The sequence below is a fragment of the Megascapheus bottae genome, chromosome 21 (genome assembly GCF_031878675.1).
Source record: "Megascapheus bottae isolate mThoBot1 chromosome 21, mThoBot2.hap1, whole genome shotgun sequence".
Lineage (NCBI taxonomy): Eukaryota > Metazoa > Chordata > Mammalia > Rodentia > Geomyidae > Megascapheus > Megascapheus bottae.
This window is the reverse complement of record NC_143529.1, coordinates 16,335,621-16,356,691: the sequence shown is the minus strand read 5'-3', so window position 1 is coordinate 16,356,691 and position 21,071 is coordinate 16,335,621. Positions and strand designations below refer to the sequence as shown.

General features: G+C 39.2%; 1 protein-coding gene across 3 annotated transcripts in view; it reads right to left on the bottom strand.

Annotated features, from left to right (window-relative positions):
• Positions 1 to 7,021: 7,021 nt before the first annotated feature.
• Ccnyl1 (cyclin Y like 1) overlaps positions 7,022 to 21,071 on the bottom strand; it is a 34,889-nt gene continuing 20,839 nt past the window's right edge. Inside the window, exons 5-10 of one of the 3 annotated variants that reach the window (XM_090354696.1) lie at positions 20,185 to 20,220; positions 17,828 to 17,879; positions 16,246 to 16,365; positions 12,575 to 12,645; positions 9,116 to 9,278; positions 7,022 to 7,908 (exon numbers count right to left, since the gene is read on the bottom strand). In XM_090354696.1, coding sequence (XP_090210822.1) covers positions 7,792 to 7,908; positions 9,116 to 9,278; positions 12,575 to 12,645; positions 16,246 to 16,365; positions 17,828 to 17,879; positions 20,185 to 20,220 — 559 coding nt within the window. In that variant the 3' untranslated portion in view covers positions 7,022 to 7,791. Of the gene's footprint in view, positions 7,909 to 9,115; positions 9,279 to 12,574; positions 12,742 to 16,245; positions 16,366 to 17,827; positions 17,880 to 20,184; positions 20,221 to 21,071 lie in introns of all 3 variants that reach the window. The other 2 variants (XM_090354695.1, XM_090354697.1) reach the window with 2 other exon arrangements.

Here is a 21,071-nt window from a genome sequence, read left to right as displayed (position 1 = left end):
GCCTACTAATCTGACTCAAAACTCTGAAGCTTCTAGTAGCTTGATGATAATTTCAGCCAGGATAATGTCTGTCTGTGGTACATTCTTTTAGGACATTATCACATCATGTTGTTACAAACTGTATATATAATATGTATGTTTTGTGGGTGTGTATATACTTAATATATATATATATATATTATATGAGAGATTTAGTGACTTTTGATACGGGTTTGGTGCAGGTGAGTTAATACTGAGCCAAATGAGGCACATACCGAGTCAGCAGATGAGCCCAGGGCATTTAGTATTTTTTCTGATTTCCATACATGTATAGTGCCTATTCTGTTCACATAGTCACTGTCATGCCAAATCTAGAACTCACAAGTCAGAGCCAGCAATATTTCCTTTGTAGACAATCAGCTTGAATCTGTAGATGATTACTGGCAAGTGATTATTATAATTCTGATATCATAACACTAACAAAAAGAAGCCCAGAGCATCTTGAGATCTTGTTTTGTTCCTGGAAGTCAGTAGAACAGCAATTGTATGTGGTTATGTTAGTCTCCACTTAACTTGCTGACCTTATTTCAAAAAAAAAAATATTTGTATGTATTCTATTTGTGGGAAAGTAACATACTTGTTTGAGATTTTTATCAGATAAGAAGATTAGTTATTTATGAAAAACAAAGAAATGTCTATTTTTGTTTCTTTGTTCCCAATTAATGTAGATATCTTTTTAAAAATGCATTAAAGCAATGATGAAGAAAATAAAAAGATGGTGTTCAAGTCTCTTTCTCAGTATTTATGGAGAAGCACACTGCTATTGGGTTATGTGAAATAGAACGTGGTAATGAGGTTCCTCAAAGTTACAATGAGCAACATTGAGCAAAACCAAGCAAATTCAGTCACCCAAAACAGAAATAATGAAAATACGTTTTACTTGAATATATTTCCTAGGTTTCTCCTGTGGTTTCAGGGTTTCATTATTCTCATGAAGAAATGAAGTGAGCTCGGTAGAAGAGTGACGTGGCCTGGTCATGTTGTATTTTATAAACTGCCCATGTACACATTGTACCTGTTTGAGTGGCAGTGGTGTATGTTCTGAGTGTCTGGTTGGGAAAACATGAACTCTTAAAACTGTTTATCATATAGCAGTCAGATCCATAACTAGGTACTAAATGCAACTCTGGGAGTCCAGAAGAAAAAACACAGCTGAATGGCTCCCAGACTACTAGTGCAATTACCTTCTTTCAGTGGCAAAATGAGGATTAGCCTCCAAGGTTTCAGGTTAATGCCTGGTGTATGTCAGTGTTCCAGCAATGCTCTGAGACACTGTGGGAAAGTAGGTGGAAAACATGAATAATGAGTTTTAATTGAGGCCGGCAGAGAGAGCACAAGTTCTCCTAGAGGTAACAGCATGAGCGTGTAGTTCAATGTCTGCCTGAGAGCTATGGACTTTACTAGGCAAGCGTGTTCAGGAGGCTGGGAGTGGTAGGCAGAACAGGATCTTGACTGAAGATCAGCCCAGCTTTATGTGCACAAGACTAGTTAGCACAGCTCTCTCTTGCTTTTTCCTGGCTCATTTTCATCCAGTGGAATAAGGAAAGGGCTGTCACAAGCTATAGCAGAGCAACCTTTGATGGTTGGAGAAGGGTGGACCCAGGATAGTCTTGTTGGCAGTAATGCTTATAAAGTTTTAGTGAGTTACACAGCACTTCAGTTTGTTGTGATGGAAAGTTGGTTGAGGCAGAATGGTTATGAAAGCAGACTGAAGAGAGATTGAAATCCCAGCTCTACTGTGCATGAGCTCTTGTCCCAGGCACATAACCTCCTTGAAGTTGATCTTTTTCATCTGTGACGAGGTGATAATAGTACATCTTTACCAGGCTCAAGCAAGCACAGGAAGGATGCAACAGCTGTGCGGGCATGGAATGAATGGACTTTTAAAGGGAGTGGAAAGCTTTTAAACTTGAGTCTGCCTAAGATCACCTGGAGTTCTGTGAGAAATGTGCATTCCCACAGTCTCAGATTTAGTAACCTCAAGCCCAAGATATACAGGGGCTTTCCTTAAGACTAGTGCTCTGCCACTTGAGCCACAGCACCACTTCTGGCTTTTCTATGTATGTGGTATGGAGGAATTGAACCCGGGTTTTTGTGCATACTAGGTAAGCACTCTACCACTAAGGCCAAAGTCCAGGCCCCTGACAAATGTAATTTTTAAATAAAAATTACTTGCTAACATTTAAGAAAACTGCAAAGGTAATTCAGTTCTTGTGTGTCCCTTACCTATTTCCCCTAAAGCTAACATCTCATAAAGTCAGCATATAACAGGGCCTCTGAAGTTAGTGTTGGGACATTACTATTAACGTAGGCCATCAGATTTTCCACTAACATTTTGAACTATTTGGGAATACAGTCTAGAGTACCATTGCATTAGAGAGAGTATTGTTTCAGGTACTTTCAAGCTTTTAAGAAGCAGGTGGTGGGCTGGAGGTGTGACTGAGTTGGTAGAGCACTAGCCAATGAGTAAACACATAAGGTAAATAGTTTGAGTCCCAGACTAAACCTTAAAAAGAAAGAAAAAAAAAAGGAACCAGGTGGCAATTTAAAGGCGGAAGGGAACAAATTTCTGGTATAAAGGAGATAGATGTAGGTTGATTTTCTTATGTTTTAAGACAGGAGTTTGGCTTAGTGGTAAGAGTGCTCACCTAGCATGCACAAAGACCCAAATTAAATTCCTCAATACCATATACATAGAAAAAGCTGGAAGTGGTGGTGCAATGGCTCAAATGGTAAAGCACTAACTTTGAGAAAACCCAACAACAGTGCTCAGGGCCCTGAGTTCAAGCCCTAGGACTGGCAAAAAAAGAGAGAGAGAGAGAAAAAAAAAGGGCTGGGAATGTGGCTTAGTGGTAAATTACTTGCCTAGTACACATGAAGTCTTGGGTTTGATTCCTTAGAACCACTGAATAGAAAAAGCAGGAAGTGGCGCTGTGGCTCAGGTGGTAGAGTACTAGCCTTGTTGAGCAAAAGAAGTTCAGGAACAGTGCTCAGGCCCTAAGTTCAACCCCAGGACTGGCAGATAAAATAGACACTTCCATTAGATAAGAGGGTTATCTAAAAACAACTAAACAACTCAGCATTAAAAGCCAGATAGAATACTAGCTTTTGGAAGGTAAGGATGTTGCTCAGTTCTCTGCCCAATATGGGCAAATGAGGGAAGTGCCAAATGCAGTGAGCTGCTTTAGAGAATACTGATGGGTTCCAACAGGTGCAAAGGCAATTCCATGGGACCAGCCAGCCTGTGAACCATAGAAAACCTGCATTTCCTTGAACTTTAGAAGTGAATCAAGTAAACCAAGCTTTGCCATGCTGGACACTAGGTAAAGGTTGCAAGGAGAGGCAGAGATGGTCTGCTGTAGGAGCCCTGCAGGGGGTAGGACAGGAAGTAGTTGGCATATTGAACTCAATTTCTTTTTTTTTTTTGCCAGTCCTGGGCCTTGAACTCAGGGCCTGAGCACTGTCCTTGGGCTTCCTCAAGGTTAGTGCTCTACCACTTGAGCCACAGCACCACTTCGGGCTTTTTCTATGTATGTAGTACTGAGGAATCGAACCCAGGGCTTCCTGCATGCTAGGCAAGCACTCTACCACTAGGTCAAACTCCCAGCCCCTGATGGGACTTTTTTAAGTAGACTTCAAGGTTGCCTTTTTAGTAGTTCTGATTTTGAACTCAGGCCTCACACCTGCTAGACACTACTTCAACTACTTGAACAGCTGTTTTTTGTGGTGTTCAAGATAGTCTTCCTTTATGCCTGGGCATAAAAATTACCCCTTACAAGAGTTGTAAGGTTAGGCAATGTGAATTTATAAAACTCATCTACTCTGTTCATGAGTTAACTTTTTTTTTTTGGATTTAGGGTTTTAGTGTCTATACAGTATCACTTATCTGGTTGTTCTTTCTCTACCCCAGAGATTCTAAATCACATGATGGAATTCCTAACATAAATATGTCAAATCCATTTAAAGTAGCTCAGTGCCTTAGAAACTGCCTTAGAAAGTAAACACATTGCTCCTTTGTACTGGGGGAACAGGTCTTGTTGAAGGGCTTCTAGATCTTTTCTGTTTGCTGGAACCATGTCAAGTCATCCAGCTTGGAAAGATGCTAGCAGTTAAACTTCAAATAACCTTATGCTCGACGATGGATGCTAGGTGCAACCAAGATTCTTCATAGAAATAAGCACTTAGCTGGAACTACATCTCTGCCAGCTGTCAGGTGTTTTTCCAAGTAGTACTAAAAAAAAAAAAAATGCAGCTTCTGGATGGGGGCACCATTAGACTAGTCAGTCATTTTTAGACATTAAGAGGAGTTGGGTGCTAGTCTGAATGCTGTACCTGATTTCTAAAATCACTCCCTCCCATGAATACAGAATGAAGACTCTTGTCTAGGTGACGTTGGTTCTGACTTGAAACAAGAAATACTGTACTTAAGAGCAGCAGGAAACTAGAGCAAGTTGATCTGTTGAACTGCTGCAAAACCAGGAGGCAGTTAAGATTTCAATATGGACATATGCAGCTTTAGACGAGCCAGGATGGAATCTAATAGTGGGGGAAAAATGTCTCCTCAACCATAAACATTCAGCCTCAAGTTTTTGTGTCAGGATAAATAACATGAAATTACTGACAACTACTTTTTGATCTGCAAATGTAGTTTCAGTGGCTTTCAACATTTCAGATTGCCCTCTTTTTCCTTGTAATGAAAACAATGTTCAATTCACAATATGCCAGCTGAATTTTGAGCAATTTAATAAGTAAAATTCAGCCAACATAAATCCCTCCAAAACCCAAAACTTAAAATTAGTGTGTCAGGTAAATATTCCACTTTAAATCTATTTTTCCCCCAGTACAGACCCTGGGAAAAGGCCAGGTTACCATCTACTGGCAACTTGGGTTTCTATGCCCTCAAGAACATTTGTCAGAGAACTTACCCACTTGTAGGGCATTTCTATTCTCACCATGGTGACCCAGGTGGCCAGTTAGTAAGGTAATTGTATTGCCTCCAGAGTTAAGGCCAAGAGAACAATTCTTGGTGCTAATTCTGCCAACTTGTTCTTGGTCACAGATTTCTGTCCAGTGCCCCTTTCCCATGTTTTATTTTCTAAACCTTTGGCTATTCAGAGTCACAGGGAAACAGATCATGTTACAAATTTTAGGTTCACTTTCAAGAACAGAAGAGTTGATCATTGGAAAAATCTGACGTTTAGGTATTAAAAAAGTTCAAACACATGAATGCATTTAATAAGAGCAGCTACAGCTGAGTGACTTAGCCCTTTGTAAAGAAAACTTATAGCAGGGGATGGTGGCTCACACCTGTAATCCTAGCTACTCAGGAGGCTGAGATCTGAGGATCACAGTTCAAAGCCAGCCTGGGCACTAAAGTCAGTAAGACTCTTATCTCCAATTAACCACCAGAAAACTGAAGTGGTGCTGTGGCTCAAGGGGCAGTAGCCTTAGTAGCCTTGAGCTGAAAAGCTTAAGTTCTACGATCAACAAAACAAAACTTACACATAAATGTAAGTCAAATCTTGTAGCTTGTGATCCCAATTTCCCTGCTTTTTTCCAATTTAATAGAAAATGCCACGCCTCAGGTTCTAAATATATACTGTTTCTGTTATTCTTTTCTTTTGGTATATCTTAGCTAATTTTATCTTCTATTACACTTTTCCTCCTCTTGGGAATAATGAACGTGATATGCACTGTTGCCAGACAGTGATTTTTAGTGTAATAATTATCTTTGGAAGAAAAAGCTAAAGCAAAAGAAATCAATTATTACACCTTAAAAAGAGGCATGATCAAAGTTGCTTTCACAGTCAGTTTGAAGATATTTAAAACCTATCAGGGCATTTAAGTTTTGGAGAAGTGGTATGTGAACAATGTTAAAAACACTAGTCATATTTTAATTAAAATATAGTTTATTAGCTTCTTTTAATATAAACGAGAAAGAAAAACCACATTAAGTTGTAGCATTCTTTTCAAAATAAAACTGCAATCAATACTTGAATCTCCAAGCTCTGAACTCCATAAACAATGTGTTTTTTTTTTTGAGGTGGTAGATTGTAATATTTCACACATCATTCGTGATCATTTGTGTCTCTTGTCAGAGGCTGTGGCACTCAATGCCTTGTCAAGCACTGCTGTATTCTTGGCTAGAAAGGCAAGATTCCTAAGAATATATTTGAGAAGATAGAGTTCACATAGTTGAGAAAATTGTTTTGCTTCCCACATAGTTGAGAAAACTGTTTTGCTTCCCTGTTTTAAATTCAAGCGGCACTGTTGTCAATCCAAAATTATTTATTCCTTGCTCTTTAAAGGGTGCCTAAGGTACCTTTAAGTTCCCTCTTAAAAAAGAACTTCAATGGGACGTTATAGTCGGGTTAAAACACTTCCATTTACTTGCCGCTTTTGGGGTCCAACGCCTTTTCATTTATTACATGTGAATTAACACCTTTACCAAATTTAGAGGAAAGAAGTTTAGGTGACCAAAACAGATGGAGTCCAGTCCTGTAAAGAACTATTTTTAAAAAATAGGAGGGTACTTCTACAGAGATACAAGGTAGCCCAAGAACCTGAATGGAATTTTGAGTTCTGATAGCTGTTAAAACATCATTTAGAAGTTAAATCACATGTCTTTCAATTTTGCATATTTGGAATATTAGGCTTTAATTTTATTTCAGATAAATGTTTGCCATCTTCAAGTAGGACTAGAGCAAAGTATTAAAATTAAAAGCTCAATATTCCAAATTTGCAAAATTGAAACTTTGCAATGATGTTTTTTTCAGGTTGTAGCCTTTATCCTGCTGCTGTGCCTTCAGAACCCACATAGGGTGACAAAGCTTCAAATTGCACTACAGGTGTCAGCACAACTAACCACTATGTTGGCTGGCATTATGAAAATATCTTTTAATACATTTAACAAAGAGGAAAATTATCAGAAAATAAGAAGCACCATTAATAATTCACAAGAAATGCAGTGTAGACCCAAAAGAAGTATTCAATAACTGATATTTTTATGACCCCAATCATGCCAAAATGGTAGTAATGCTCGCAAAGAATATGAATGGCAAGTGTTATCCAGCAGCTTTTTTGGTTTAAATTGATTGCCAATAATGACTAGCAGCTTCAATGGTACAGTAGGAAGAATCTTCAATACCAAACAATGCTACAATCTTCTCCTAAGTGTTTCATGAGTATTAAGTGTCCTATGTTTTGGGCTGGGGCCAGCTCAGGGGTTGAGAATTTGTGTAGTATGTGCTATTACCCATCTATGATTCCCCAGCCTAAATGGATACTGGCAGGTATGTATGTGTCTCCTATGTTGAAATGGTAATACTGCATCAAATCTGAAGGCATCTGCAGCAATATGGGGGAAGGGAGCAGAAACAATTTAAAAAATGAACATTATGTGGTTAGTGTTTTTAGAGTCTAAAAATTTAAACTAATTAAGAAAAAAAAAAACCTCACAAACTCACAGCTATTGGCCTACACAGTAAGCAAGTAACTGTGTGTGGGTTCAGAGCTTTTGCTTTGGAGTGGTTTCTGTAACTCTGTTTACATTAAAGAGGACAATAAGTGTGTTGTTCCTTTGACAAGGTCCCATTCTTCCCTAGCAAGTGCAAGTGTATTGTCCATGTCTTGAATTCCAGGTCTCTCCGTCAGGGAGAACACTAACTTTGCTGGTTTCGAGCAGGAGAGGTGACATTTCTCCAGTCTTTCAAGGTGAGGAGTTCATGATGTTACCACTCGTCATTCTCCATCTTAAGAGAGTATGGCATTAGAGCGCTGAATACCAATGAAATTGTCAGCGCTCAAAGACCTCCTCATAGCAGCTTTACATAAGTCTTTGTATTTGTCTTCACATAATCTTGAAATGGCCTAGAAAGAACAACACAGGTAGAATTTTTTTTAATTCCAATGTTCAAAACAAAAGAGCAGCACTGATCTTAGCTTGTAACTTTGACTTAGCCCTACGTGTTAGGTTCTGGGTTGTTGTTTCTTGCCAATTCACTAATGTAACATCATTTAAGGGTTATGATTATTGGGAAATAAAAGTTCTATGAAGTTACTTAGAAATTAACTTCCTAAAGATGCCAAAGGTAACAAGCTCCTAACAGCGTTATCATGTTGCCTGGGTGACAGTTCCTTTAACAACGCACATACACCTGTGCATATGATAATATCAATGCTTATTAATCTACTCAAATTCTATACACTCTTCATTCGATATTGTAAACTGTAAACGAATTTGGTGAGTTAGGCACATGCTGTGGTGGGGAAGATGGGGACTGATGACTAAGCACCCTAAGGTGCTACTTCACATAATTACAGTAGAAAACATTCTAAACGTACCACCAGGGTGTCACAGAAAGGACCTTTTAAAGTATGTCAGAAGCCCTAACTATTACTTTGCTCCATGTAACTTATCACTTTCATTAAAAACCTATGTTTTTTCTACATTCAGTATTTGAAACATTAACACACATTATATAAGTCTTCCCCCCCCCCCCCCCAGTTCTGGGGCTTAAACTCAGGGCCTGAGTACTGTCCTTGGGCTTTCTCGAGGCTAGAGCTCTATAACACTTGAGCCACAGCACCACTTCTGGCATTTTTTTTTTTTTAATGTATGTGGACTGAGGAATCAAACCTGGATTTCATGCATGCTAGGCAAGTACTCTACCACGAGGCCAAACTCCCAGCCCATATAAAACTTAAAAAACTTAAAAGTTGAACTGTGATCTCTACACACTGACATAAATTTACCAACTGAGAATAGTGAAATATGCAAATATAACTCAAGAAATTATTCATGTATGATTATGCGGAAAGGTACATATTCAAAAGGAAAACCATGAAGAACAGATTAAATATGATTACAGGAAATAATGTCCATCTATAATTTTTAAAAATGTGGATTCCTATATAAATCATAAAAGACTAAAAAAATATGCCAAAGGGTCAATACGCTCTTTGTGTGTTAACTGTAAAGCTTTCCATTTTCCTAATCACTACTCAATAAGATTTGGGCATAAATGATGGCTTTGGTGGCTCACAGAAAACCCACTTAATGAATGAATAGCTTTACCTCTAAGTTCTGTGCTCTTTCTTTGCTGAGAGGAGAGAAGAGAAAGTTCAGATTGTTGTCATCGGCTAAGGAGCGAAGGTCAAAGTAGTATTTGGCATAAACACTGGCAGGAACATTAATATTGAACTGGAGTAGCTCCAAGAAATGTCTTTCCATCTCATTCCTAGGGGAGGAGGAACACAACAAAACCAATATAGGACAATTTTAGTCAACTAGGCTATCTTCAAAAATATCCTTCTAAATTGCTAGGATCCTTCTAAATTTTGTTTTGAAACAAATAAAGCCTACCCAGCTGGATTAATACACTAATGTTCAAACAAGGTACAGCTATTTGTGGTTCTCTCTGCATCCCAGCACTGTGAGTTGGGCTGAGGGGAAAAGGTGACGGCCCTCTCATGCACTCATGCTGCTGACTCGGGGCTCATTCTTCAGAGTTCCATTAGTGCAGCTGTACGATTCATACTCCACGCTCACTCACAAGGCCCCACTATAGTGAGCAGATGAAAGGAATGATGTATGCTGTTTATTAGCTCTGAAGAACTTGCAGACATTTTCACCGGGCTGATAACAGGAAGGGGCTTATTGAAGTAGAGACACGCCAACAAAAGGAGTGGGCACATCACCACGGCAACAAATGGATCCACTGAGAGCCACGCTATTATCTCTGAGGGGGGAAACTCTTGAGGCAACAAGGATTCATCTCAAACAAATAAATAAATAAATAAGCTACACTGGATGGGAAAGGAAATCCCTTCCCCCGTCCCAGCTCGTGAGGGTATGTCAAAGGGCATATTGTAAGTTTCTGTTCACCTTAATATTACTAAGGTGAGAAATTGCCACTCTGACAGGCAAGATACTCATTTTAAATCTGTGGAAGGCAGAAAGATCAAAGACAGATGTCTTCGCTACAAGAAACCCACTTTAGGATATGACCTCCAGTAGAGCACTGGACTTACAAACTGCTTCTGTACTAGGAAGGAAACACGGAAATGCCATCCCTGGCCAGAAGAGAATGTGCACACGCGCAGGGCCAAGTGGAACTCAGTGGGAAAGGGAAAGCCCTGGGCAGTCTGCTGCCACACGACTACACAAACAATGAGGTGTAAGCCAAGAAAGAGAAAGCCAGTATAAATCTGACCACTGTCACAGTCATCTCTGCAGAAACTGTATGAAATGATAAATACTTGAAACACAAGTAAGAGGCCAATTTTACAATTTTTAATATTTTCTTCACTGATTACATCAAACAATGCTCGATGTTCTGTGTGGAGAGTGGGTAGAATGGGAGCAGAGCTGTGGTTTTTTCATTTGCTGAAATTAAAACCAAACTGCCTACTTCCAAAATTAATTTCCTGTTCATATGGCAGTACATCTATAGAAATGTAAATCAGATAATGTTTTGATAATCAGCTAATCAGGACTTAATTTACTACAGGAATAAATGCACTTCACTATCCCTTTTGTATTTTCTCCCTTAATACATTTTAACTATATAGACCACAGTACTTCATGGGATTAACATGTCTATTGATAGAGGTTTAATCACTGAAGCATTATGCCTTTAGAATATGCATCCTTTAAGGTTTGTTGTTGTTGTTGTTGTTTTAATAGTTGAATAGCTTACCATTTACAGAGCAAATTTCCTGAAGAGCAGCTGCTCAATTTACCTATTCCTTTGAAGGGAAATATATTCTAGCAAGACTTGGATTCTAGCAAGTTTGGGGAAATATCTGCCTCAAAATGAGACCATTACAAATAAGTAACAGCAGGGGGACAAGACAATGTATATTAAACACTTTGTTGTAATGCTTTCCAATTTCCAAAAATCATAAACAAAAGCTTCCTGTTAGGAACATGGCTTGTGGTGCCTCTCTGTTCATCTACAAACAGCATGGTAAGAAATGGTGTCATAGCTGGCCCCTGCCACCACTGCCTCATAGAGCTCACGTATGTGGAAAATGACACATTTCCCTGTATCTTCTCTGATCTTACAACTACAACTAGCACCCCCAGTGGCTTAGTTGCATGTTTTCAGAGAATTTCAGCTAATATCCTGGCAGAGCTAGCGTTTTGCTTTTCTTCAGGGACCACTCTGTAGCCTGATGACAACAGCGACTGAGTCACTTTAGCTCCAGCAGCTTCCAAAAGTACTTCCATTTGTTTCAGATTCCACTGTCACTTCCTTTGTTAAAATGGCTGGTGGCAATATCACTGCAACCACTTGGTTTACACTATTACCAAATTTAAGCAATTATTTTCACCAAAAACTACTTCAGCTGCTACCAACAATGGCCATGTCCTGACTTCAGAGTAAATACAGTTGATAATTCTAAGTGATTATCTTTTTTTTTTGGTCAGTTGTGGTGCTTGAACTCAGGGACTAGGTGCTGTCCCTGAACTTTTTCGCTCAAGGTTAGTGCTCCATTACTTTGAGCAACAACACCACTTCTGGTTTTCTGCTAGTTAATAGAGATTAGAGCCTCATACACTTTCCTGCCCAGGCTGGCTTCAAACCATAACCTTCACATCTCAGCCTCCTGAGAACCTAGCATTACAGGAGTAAGCCATCAGGGTAAGTGGTCATCTTATCTAGAGCAATAAAGTAGAGGAGATCTTCCTATGACACTCCCTATCAGTATCACCAGCAAAGACATTTTCACAGTCAAGCACACACTGGGAATCCTTCCAACTCCAGGACCCTGTAGTCAGGGTGGGCACTGTGAAGCCCTGTAACTTGGTGAGCATTTGTGAAGAGTCACATGGCTCAGCAAGGCTCCCATTTTCTTGTGGTTACCCCAGGACACAAATAGTGATGGTGTGGCCAGCTGAGGGATGAATGTGATGAGTTCCAGGTGAAGCCCCAGCGATGCTTCTCAAGACTGCCTGAGGAGAATCCTGGAGCGCCCCTCTCTCTCTACACATACAACACTCTACACCTTGAATGGGGAGGAGGCAGAACACACATCTCAAACTTTCATTTTTCTATCTCAATTTCTATAATGTATGTTCAGGAATGAAAGGGAAACAGACCAGAAAACAAATACAAAATGCATGGACTTAGGGTGAAGCTATAACCTTTCAAAAGTCCGCGCTCAGGCCTTCTGGCCAGTGGCCAGATAGTTGTTTCAAAAGCCAGACATGTGCCCCTTAGGAGATGGGAAGAAACAGCTTTGAAAAAGCCATAAAAATAGGTGCTATTCTTTTTTCTAGTTAATAGGCTCGCCCCCAAACCACTGAAAAAGTATTGCCAATTTATCCAACAGATTATAGAAGTAAAACAATTAATGACAAAAATATGAATTGTTTCATGGCTGAGCAGAAAGGATGTAAGTTTTATGGCTCTTCCCATTATCTGTGTGGTGTGCCCTCTAGAAATACTTCTTAAAGTGTAAACTCTATGGGAGCAAATGAAGTACTAGGAAAATGGTAAGAAAGTTCACCAAAACCTTCCAGACTCACATGTCCTCAACTGTAATGTCCTTGAGGATCTGGCAGTAGTCCACATTCCATACAGCCTGATCGTCCCAAACCTTGGAGGCAAGAAGAATGGCTCCCAAAACAATTCTTTTCCAGTTAGTGGGACAAATGTCGATCTCAGCATAAGTTAAAAGCCTTTCTAAGTAAACCTGCAAAAGTAGAGCACTGGTCTTTGATTTTAGTTCACTTCAACTGCTATGTTAAGAACTGTTATGAATGATAATTTCTTCTGTGTGCCTTTTACTTTAGTTTTAGTTCTACAGGGACTTGGCAAAGGCCATAGCACAGTTGCAAGTCAGACACCTGTGTTGTCCACTCCACCCATGTTAATTTCCAGCCCAATTCTGGTCATTGGGATGACTGGGCATACTGAAGAGCAGCACTGTTAGCACCTTTTCACACTCATCAAATAAACCCTGAAATTCCTCCCACGTGTAACCTTCCATTTTCCTTGCTGGCAGTTTTACTTCGCCTTTGCTTGAATCCTATGTAAAGCCCAATGTAAAGCCCAGTCACAGTGAATCCATGTGGATCTTTTCCTTTTTACAATGCCTAACTCTTGTGTGGCACTATTTCCCATGACATGTTGGACAACAGAGCCTCCCAGTGGCTGCTGAGCAGAACAGCAGGACATGGGTACAAAGGGACAGTGTTTTCAGCTCTTGTGGAATGTTAGTTAATTCTGCTGGCTTTGAGGTGCTAGCAGAGTGGCCAGTATCTGCGACTCAAAAATGAGCCAAGTAGTTTGTGAGTCTCGTAATTTCTTGTCTGTCTGTCTGTCTTTCTATCTATCATTTCTCTTAAAAAGAACTGGCGGGGCCGGGAGTTTGGCCTAGTGGTTAAAGTGCTGCCTAGCATGCATGAAGACCCGGGTTCGATTCCTTGGTACCACATACATACAAAAAGCCGGAACTGGTGCTGAGGCTCAAGTGGTAGGGCTCTAGCCTTGAGAAAGTCCAAGGACAGTGCTCAGGCCCTGAGCTCAAGCCCAGGACTGGCCAAAAAAAAAAAAGAACTGGCTAAAGTTTAACAGATGACAGTGATTATGGAAGAAGCAGTGATTTGTTGCTACTTCCAAGTGTGCTCTGCAGAAAAGCATATAGCCATCCCTCAGTATCCATGGGAAACTGGTTCTAAGATCAAATCGGATTCGATAGTAAAACTTGCAGATGTTCATATTCCTTATATAAAATGACACAATATTTGCATATAATCTATATTTACCATCCTGACTATTTTAAATAATCTCCAAGTACAATACCAAATATAATGTAAGCTCTATGCAAACAGCCTGTTTAGAGAATGACAAGGAAGACAATCCCCTATCTGCAGAGTTTCAAACCATAGTTGGTAGAACTCACAGCTGTAGACCTCAGAGTTAAGAGACAAAGCCATGTGTGTCACTTCAACTCTTTGTATGGAAGGAAAAAGGCAAAAGAACCACTCTTTAAAGTATCTTTTGTCTGTAGGTTATCAGACCAACAGCTTATTTTTGTCAATGTTTTGCCTACAAATGTTTTCAAAAATAAATTCATACATTTTTTAATGGGATTCACTCCCCAATTTACTTTCAAGATTCTGAAGAATGAGCCTTTCCTACCAGGTACAACTCTCTTCTTTATAGAAAGAGAGCAAGGAAGATCATTAGCAGCCTCATTTCTTTACTGGTCAGCTTGTTAAGTGTGGACCAGATCCATTACCAGGCACTGTCCTGTGTCAGTGGAGGAGGACATTAGCTCCCTCTGCACTCATCTCTTCTCCTTGTGCAGGGAGCCCCATCCCCCTAATGCTCAACAGTGATGACCTCCTTTTGAAGGCTCTCTCCTCCTCTGCCACAGCTCTTCCCATGTGCTTGTTCATACTGTTCTTACCCCATTCCCCACACCTCCCACAATGCTTCCTCCTGGCTCACTGTACACTGCCAGCTCCCCATCTTCTATTCTCTCCTTCACCCACTTTTCCACTGCCTCTTCTGTGGCTCCACTTTACTGAAGCTACTCAGCCAAGCTCACTGATGATGCTTCTCTTATAAACCAGAGCTCATCATTCCAATTCTCCACTCCTCAAAGGTTCCTAGTATTGTAAACTTGCTCAATTGTTGGGGCCAACCTGTTAGCAACACCTGACATCACTACCTTCACTGGTAATCTGACAGCTTTCTATTCTTGAACTTACTGCTTGTCTGTATCACTGTGTGTTTCCTAACCCTCCCCCTTCTCTGCCCTTCCTCTCACCCTCAATTATAGATGACTCTCCCCCTAAAGCAGTTACAGTTACCATTGTAACTTCATCTCTCATGGTCATACATTCATCCCTTAGCCTGAGAAACACATCCTTGCATTTCTGTCTTACTGTTCCTAATATCTGGTTTCTTGGCTTCCTCACTTCAATCAGATGACTCTTCAACTGTCATCAAAAAAGCATCTTACAGATCATTCCGTCCAAAACAGAAAGCTCTGGAGTCAACTTCAGCCTCTTTACCTGATTCTATCTTCTCAGCATTTGTTACTACCTGAACTATGCAAATACTAAAGAAATACTGTCTTCCTCACTAGAACTCAGGCTAATAAAGGGCAAGAACTCTGTTTAACCTGTTCTCATCTGCCTCAATGCTGTAACAGGAGCACAGAGGGCTAACAGAGAATTCGCGTGTCGCCTCTGGGCAGCACACAGCATGAAACCACACCCCTCTCATCTTGTTTTCTCTTTTTTACTCTCCCTTAAGTTTTCTTCCTTCTGGTTCTCCTCATGCTCTAGCTGCTTCTTTGGAGACTTGTCCCTTAAAGACTGATGGGTGATCTAGGAAGACTTTGTCTACTTTCTTTGTGTAGAGTGTCTTAAAAATCCCTTCTCTCTGACTTACATTTACGTTTCATATATCCAAATGATCCGACATCACCACCTTGGTCTCTCACAGGAACACCAGCTTACTTTGTCTACATGAACTTCTTGTCTTCCAGTCCAGCTCTCCTTCCTGCATTATCAACCCCTACACATGGAAGTATCCATTGATGGTGTCCCATTCAAGGACACAAGCACAAATGCTAGAGGGGCAGGCACTGATATAAAAAATGTCCTTTCTCTCAAGGCCATGCCATTTACTTTCTACTACATGCTACAGGGAAATCCCAATCACACTAGGAACACAGCTATAGCTTAACAGGTTAACAAAACCTTTAAAAGAACTTCTGGTATAATTATCTTAAGTAAGTTTAGGAGCAGACACAAGAGGACATCAAAGAATGGAGGGCGATAATTCTCTATCATAACACACATTAGAATTGCCTGGGGAAGACATTCTAGAATCTGGCTTACACCAGATAATACCCAATAATACCCAATATGTCTCTGTACATCACACAGTTTTGTTATTTGCTCCTAACCCACTCTCATCAGCATGCCCTGTGTCTGTGTATGTTATTCATATACATGTGTATACATGCAGATGGAGTAGAAATCTCTCTTACCGCCTTTAATAGCAACTGGTTTTTGATGAAAAAGCAATGTATTAAAGATATATGTATTCTCCTTTGAAAGGATGATGATAATTTCAGGAAACTACTTTTCTCACAACTTCGGGAACCTGTTGTACATACCTGTGTGTGTACCCTGTGTACAAGACCAATCTCTAAAGACAATAAGAAATATCTTACCAAAGTTACTATTGCACATTCAGCTGTTAGCTGTGCAGCACTAAAGAGAGTACGAACAAATCTGTAAATAAATTTGTGTTCAGGGTCATGTTTAAAGTATTCCTCTGGAACCTTCTCTCGCTGAAAGAAAACAAAATTCAATATATTAAAGTAAATCCATTGAAAATTTAAGTATCTTTAAGATAGCAGTTTTCACTTTGTGCCCATTTGCTCCTTAAGGAACAACTTTTGTCTTTTAAATACAAAGAGTGGATCTTCTGATCATATCATGCATAAGAACCTGACATTTTAGTCAGTAATGGACCACATCCATAACAGTATAGTATCTGATGACATTACAGTCATCTTAGTTTGTGTACTCTAACATGTCATGCAGGATGAAAAACATTTAAGGTACAGAAGACACCTCTCAGAATGCACTTTCTATTGTTAAACAATATATGTCTATATCACAATTATTCAATAGGGAGCATCTTTTAAAAAAATGCAAATATGTCAGGCATTGAGTGGTAATTCACACATCTAATTCTAAGTACTCAAGGGCAAGATTTTGTGTGTGTGTGTGTGTGTGTGTGTGTGTGTGTGTGTGTGTATGTACACGTGCATGAGCTTACCAGTTTGGGGGCTTGAACTCAGGGCCTGGGCACTGTCTCTAAGCTTCTTTTGCTCAAACTTGAACTACAGTGCCACTTCTGGCCTTTTCTGAGTAGTTAATTGAAGGTAAGAGTCTCATCACCTTTCCTGCCTGAGCTGGTTTGAAACATGATCCTCAGATCTTAAATTTCTGAGTAGCAAAGATTATCAATGTAAGGTCCTATCCTCTCCATAGAATCCTACCCAATTCCAGATACTTCATTGCAATAAATGTTGAAAAACGTTTTGCCAATTGCGGGGCTGCCTGAGCACTGTCCTTGGGCTTTTTCTCAAGGGTAGCACTCTACCTACCATTTAAGCCACAGCACCATTTCTGGCTTTTTCTATGTGAGTGGTACCAAGGAACTGAACTCAGGTCTTCATGCATGCTAGGCAAGCACTCTACCACAAGGCTGAAAAACATTTTTAGTTTCTGGTATCAGCAAGTCCTAGGGATATACAGTACAATTCAGTAGTCATCAGCTACATGTGGCCGCTGAGCATTTCAAAGTGGCTAGGATGTGCCTGAAAAAATTACTATATTTACTTACTGATGTCTTGGTTTGGGCCATCCTTTTGACTTGGCCTAAGTACTGGGATTACTACGTAGTACAACTGTTGGAGTAACAAGTATTTATTGTTTGGTGCTTTAAAATTATATTTTGCAAAGCTATTTTCTGTTACTTGGATAGTTTATTTAACTCACTTTTGTTCACTAAAGAGTTACAAGTCACTTCATAAGTCTAAGTTCACTCCTGATACACCATAGTCCTAGTCCTGATACATCCCCTCTCTCCTAAGATGACCAGATATAAATTGAAAAGGAAACATAATTCTGATATCAAGCTCGAGCGATTTTTCTTCTAATAATTAATCTAGGTACAAACCAACATGAAATAAACACAATCTGATAAGAGAAAAATACCACTTCAAACAACTTGCTACTTACTGTGAGGGGGTGTGATCTCTCGTCAAAAATATCCAGGGATCTATTTGCATCTCTGTAAAATACAAATGTACATTTAAAAAGTAACACAGGGATGTGAATTAATGCACCTTCTACCTGGCAAATATCATGTAACCCTTTTATTAATTACAATAAAAAATTTAAAAAAAATCATTAAAAAAAAAAAATGTAACACAGGGGGCCGGGAGTTTGGCCTAGTGGTAGAGTGCTTGCCTAGCATGCACAAAGACCCAAGTTCGATTCCTTGGTACCACATACATAGAAAAAAAGCCGGAAGTGGTACTGAGGCTCAAGTGGTAGAGCTCTAGCCTTGAGAAAACCCAAGGACAGTGCTCAGGCCCTGAGCTCAAGCCCAGGACTGGCAAAAAAAAAAAAAAAAAAAAAAAAAAAAAAAGAAAAAGTAACACAGGAAGTGTTAATATTTTCATAAAAATACCTGCTAGGATAGAAAGAGGGTTGAAAAAAATTTAATTTTTTTTGTGTCTTTTTCTATGATGACTAGCTAGAGTTACCAATAAAGAGCAACTCTCCAAAAAAGACAGTGCTAGTATAGTATGCCACACACATTTTTGCCTCTAGTGTAAAATGATAGCAAGTAATTAAAAATTTAGACCTGTAATGAATGACAATCACAGTTTCCCAGTTTCTTCCCTCAGTTCTATTATATCTGTATCATGTATTTTTTGTTTCTTCTAGTTTGAGTTAAAAAGTTACTTGCATTTTTATGTCAAAAGAAATTAGTCTTAGCTGGGAGCCAGTGGCTCATGTTTATAATAAATACAAGCTTCTCTGGAAGCTGAGATCTGAGATTGTGGCTCAAAGCCAGACAGCGAGAAAGTCTGTGAGACTCCAATAAAGTACTCAGAAAAAGCCAGAAGTGGTTCTGTGACCAAGTGGCAGAGCAAAAAGAGGCTCAGGAAAGCAACCCGACCCTGAATTCAAGCCCCAGGACGGGCCAAAAACAACAACAAAAACTACTATTAAACCCAACCTTTTTCCCCCTATAATAGTAAGAAAACTCGGCAGAGCTTTAAGTCAACAGACAAAAAGAAGACAATCAGAAGGGCAGGGGCACACTATGAGTGCTCTCACAGGGAGATAAAGAAATCCAACCTTCCTTTTTTAAATTTTTTTTTTTTTGCCAGTCCTGGGGCTTGAACTCAAGATCTGAGCACTGTCCTTGGGCATTTTCAAGGCTAGAGCCATAGCATCACTTCCGGTTTGTTTTCTTTCTTAACGTATATGGTACTGAGGAATCAAACCTGGGTCTTCGTGCATGTTAGGCAAGCACTCTACCACTAGGCCAAACTCCCGGCTCAAGAAATCCAACCTTTCTTAACATTACAAATGAGGAAGGGGAAAGTTCACACATAGCACTGTGTATCCTGAAGTATAACTGTGTTAAGGAAAAGCATTTGTGATTTAGTTCTGAGCTAAACAAGCTGCTTATCACAGAATATCATTTTTATTTGAAAGTACAAATATTCTGACAGATGAATAAAATGGGGCACTTTGAGAAAGGTCACAATACAGTTCAAGCTATCAGACTTTTTAAAGTCCAAGATTCTGGAAAACCTGAATCTTGTGCTATACATTTGACAGCTTCTCAATACTTACAGACCTTTTGGTAAATTGATGATATAAAGACATGTAAGTCAATACTTTCCAAATGTTTATTCATTATGCAAGATAGATCAATGAATATTAATATAAACAAGGACACAGACAGGGAAATTCCACTGAAATCCTTAAAGTGTTTTAGTGGAGTATTAAACAATATTCACAATTATCTGAAAGTGATATTGTTAAACATCCAACAAGCACAAGTAGCCTCACAAGAAGAATTAGGTCAAAGAATCAATGGTAACAAGGCTGTGAAACCCTATAATATACTACTTATTATAATTTTTCTTTTATCAGTCCCAGGACTTGAACTCAGGGCCTAGGCACCATCCTTGGCTTTCTTAACACTAGTGCTCTACCACTTGAGCCACAGCCCCACTTCTGGCTTTTTCTATGTATGTGGTGCCAAGGAATGGAACCCGGATCTTCATGCATACTAGGTAAGCACTCTTACCACTAGTTTTATAGTTTTTATATAGTTTATTATAGTTTTTTTATTCTGTTTTATTTTCTGAATTATAATTAGCAATATAATCTACAGAAATGTTCTTTATGATCTTCAATAATTTAAAAGTTCTTCAAAAAGTCCAAAATGACTTACTTCAATACTGCAATTAAAGCACTTTACAGCTTCCAATGTCTACAGTTATAGTCTAATATTGTACTTAGAATTATGCAAAGCAATTAGCTGGAATAATACAAGTTTTTATGCTCACCTGTTCTTTATGTGGTAATATATTGCTAAGGTCACACTGTGGAAGGAAAAAAAACGGTTGTAAACTTTATCATGCTTTAGGCCTGAAGACATTGGGGGTAGGGGGATTGGGAGGGAAAGTAAGGACTTCCCCAGTAGCTCTGAAATCCTCAGTTCACAACAGTACCACAACAGGCATTTTCCCCTTGTTTAGTACTTTGGCACAATCCGAATATTAGGCAAAGTGCTATCAGAACATACTGATTATGATGTCTTACATTACATTACTACATATTTCATCTGTCCCTTCTACTCACAGAACCTTTCATCCAGTTACAGTTATTTGCACACATATTTAAGCCACACTGCAGATTTTGTTTGTAAGTTGTTGTTAGGTCCTGCATTTCAGTTGATTCAATTCACTATCCATCTACCTATCGTTTTCCATTATTTCCCTAAAAGTAAATAATGAGAGCACCAAATACCAAATAATGGCATTTAAAATTACTTTTGCATGGTTATTAGCAGAAAACTTATTAGTAAGTACAGGTGCCCACAAAGGTGACAGTATGTCTAGGTACCCTAAAATAAACAGTGCTAGCCATGAAGCACAATATTATATAGGATATTAATGGTGGTTATTTCTAACTTAGCATAAATGAAATATTAATGCACACAACCCAAAATGTTACATTACTGTACTAAGTTACCACATACAGTTGTATCTCAGGGGTTATAGGAGTTATTTCCCTTTGCCCTCACAGTCTAAAATGAAGCACAAAATAACTGAGGGAAGGCAAATCTGAATTTGGAAAGCAGGCATATACAGCATTTAAAAATCTAATGTCTATAGCATTATTGGCATCAAAGATGGATACTTCTATAGTGCTTGTTTTATATCCAAATATG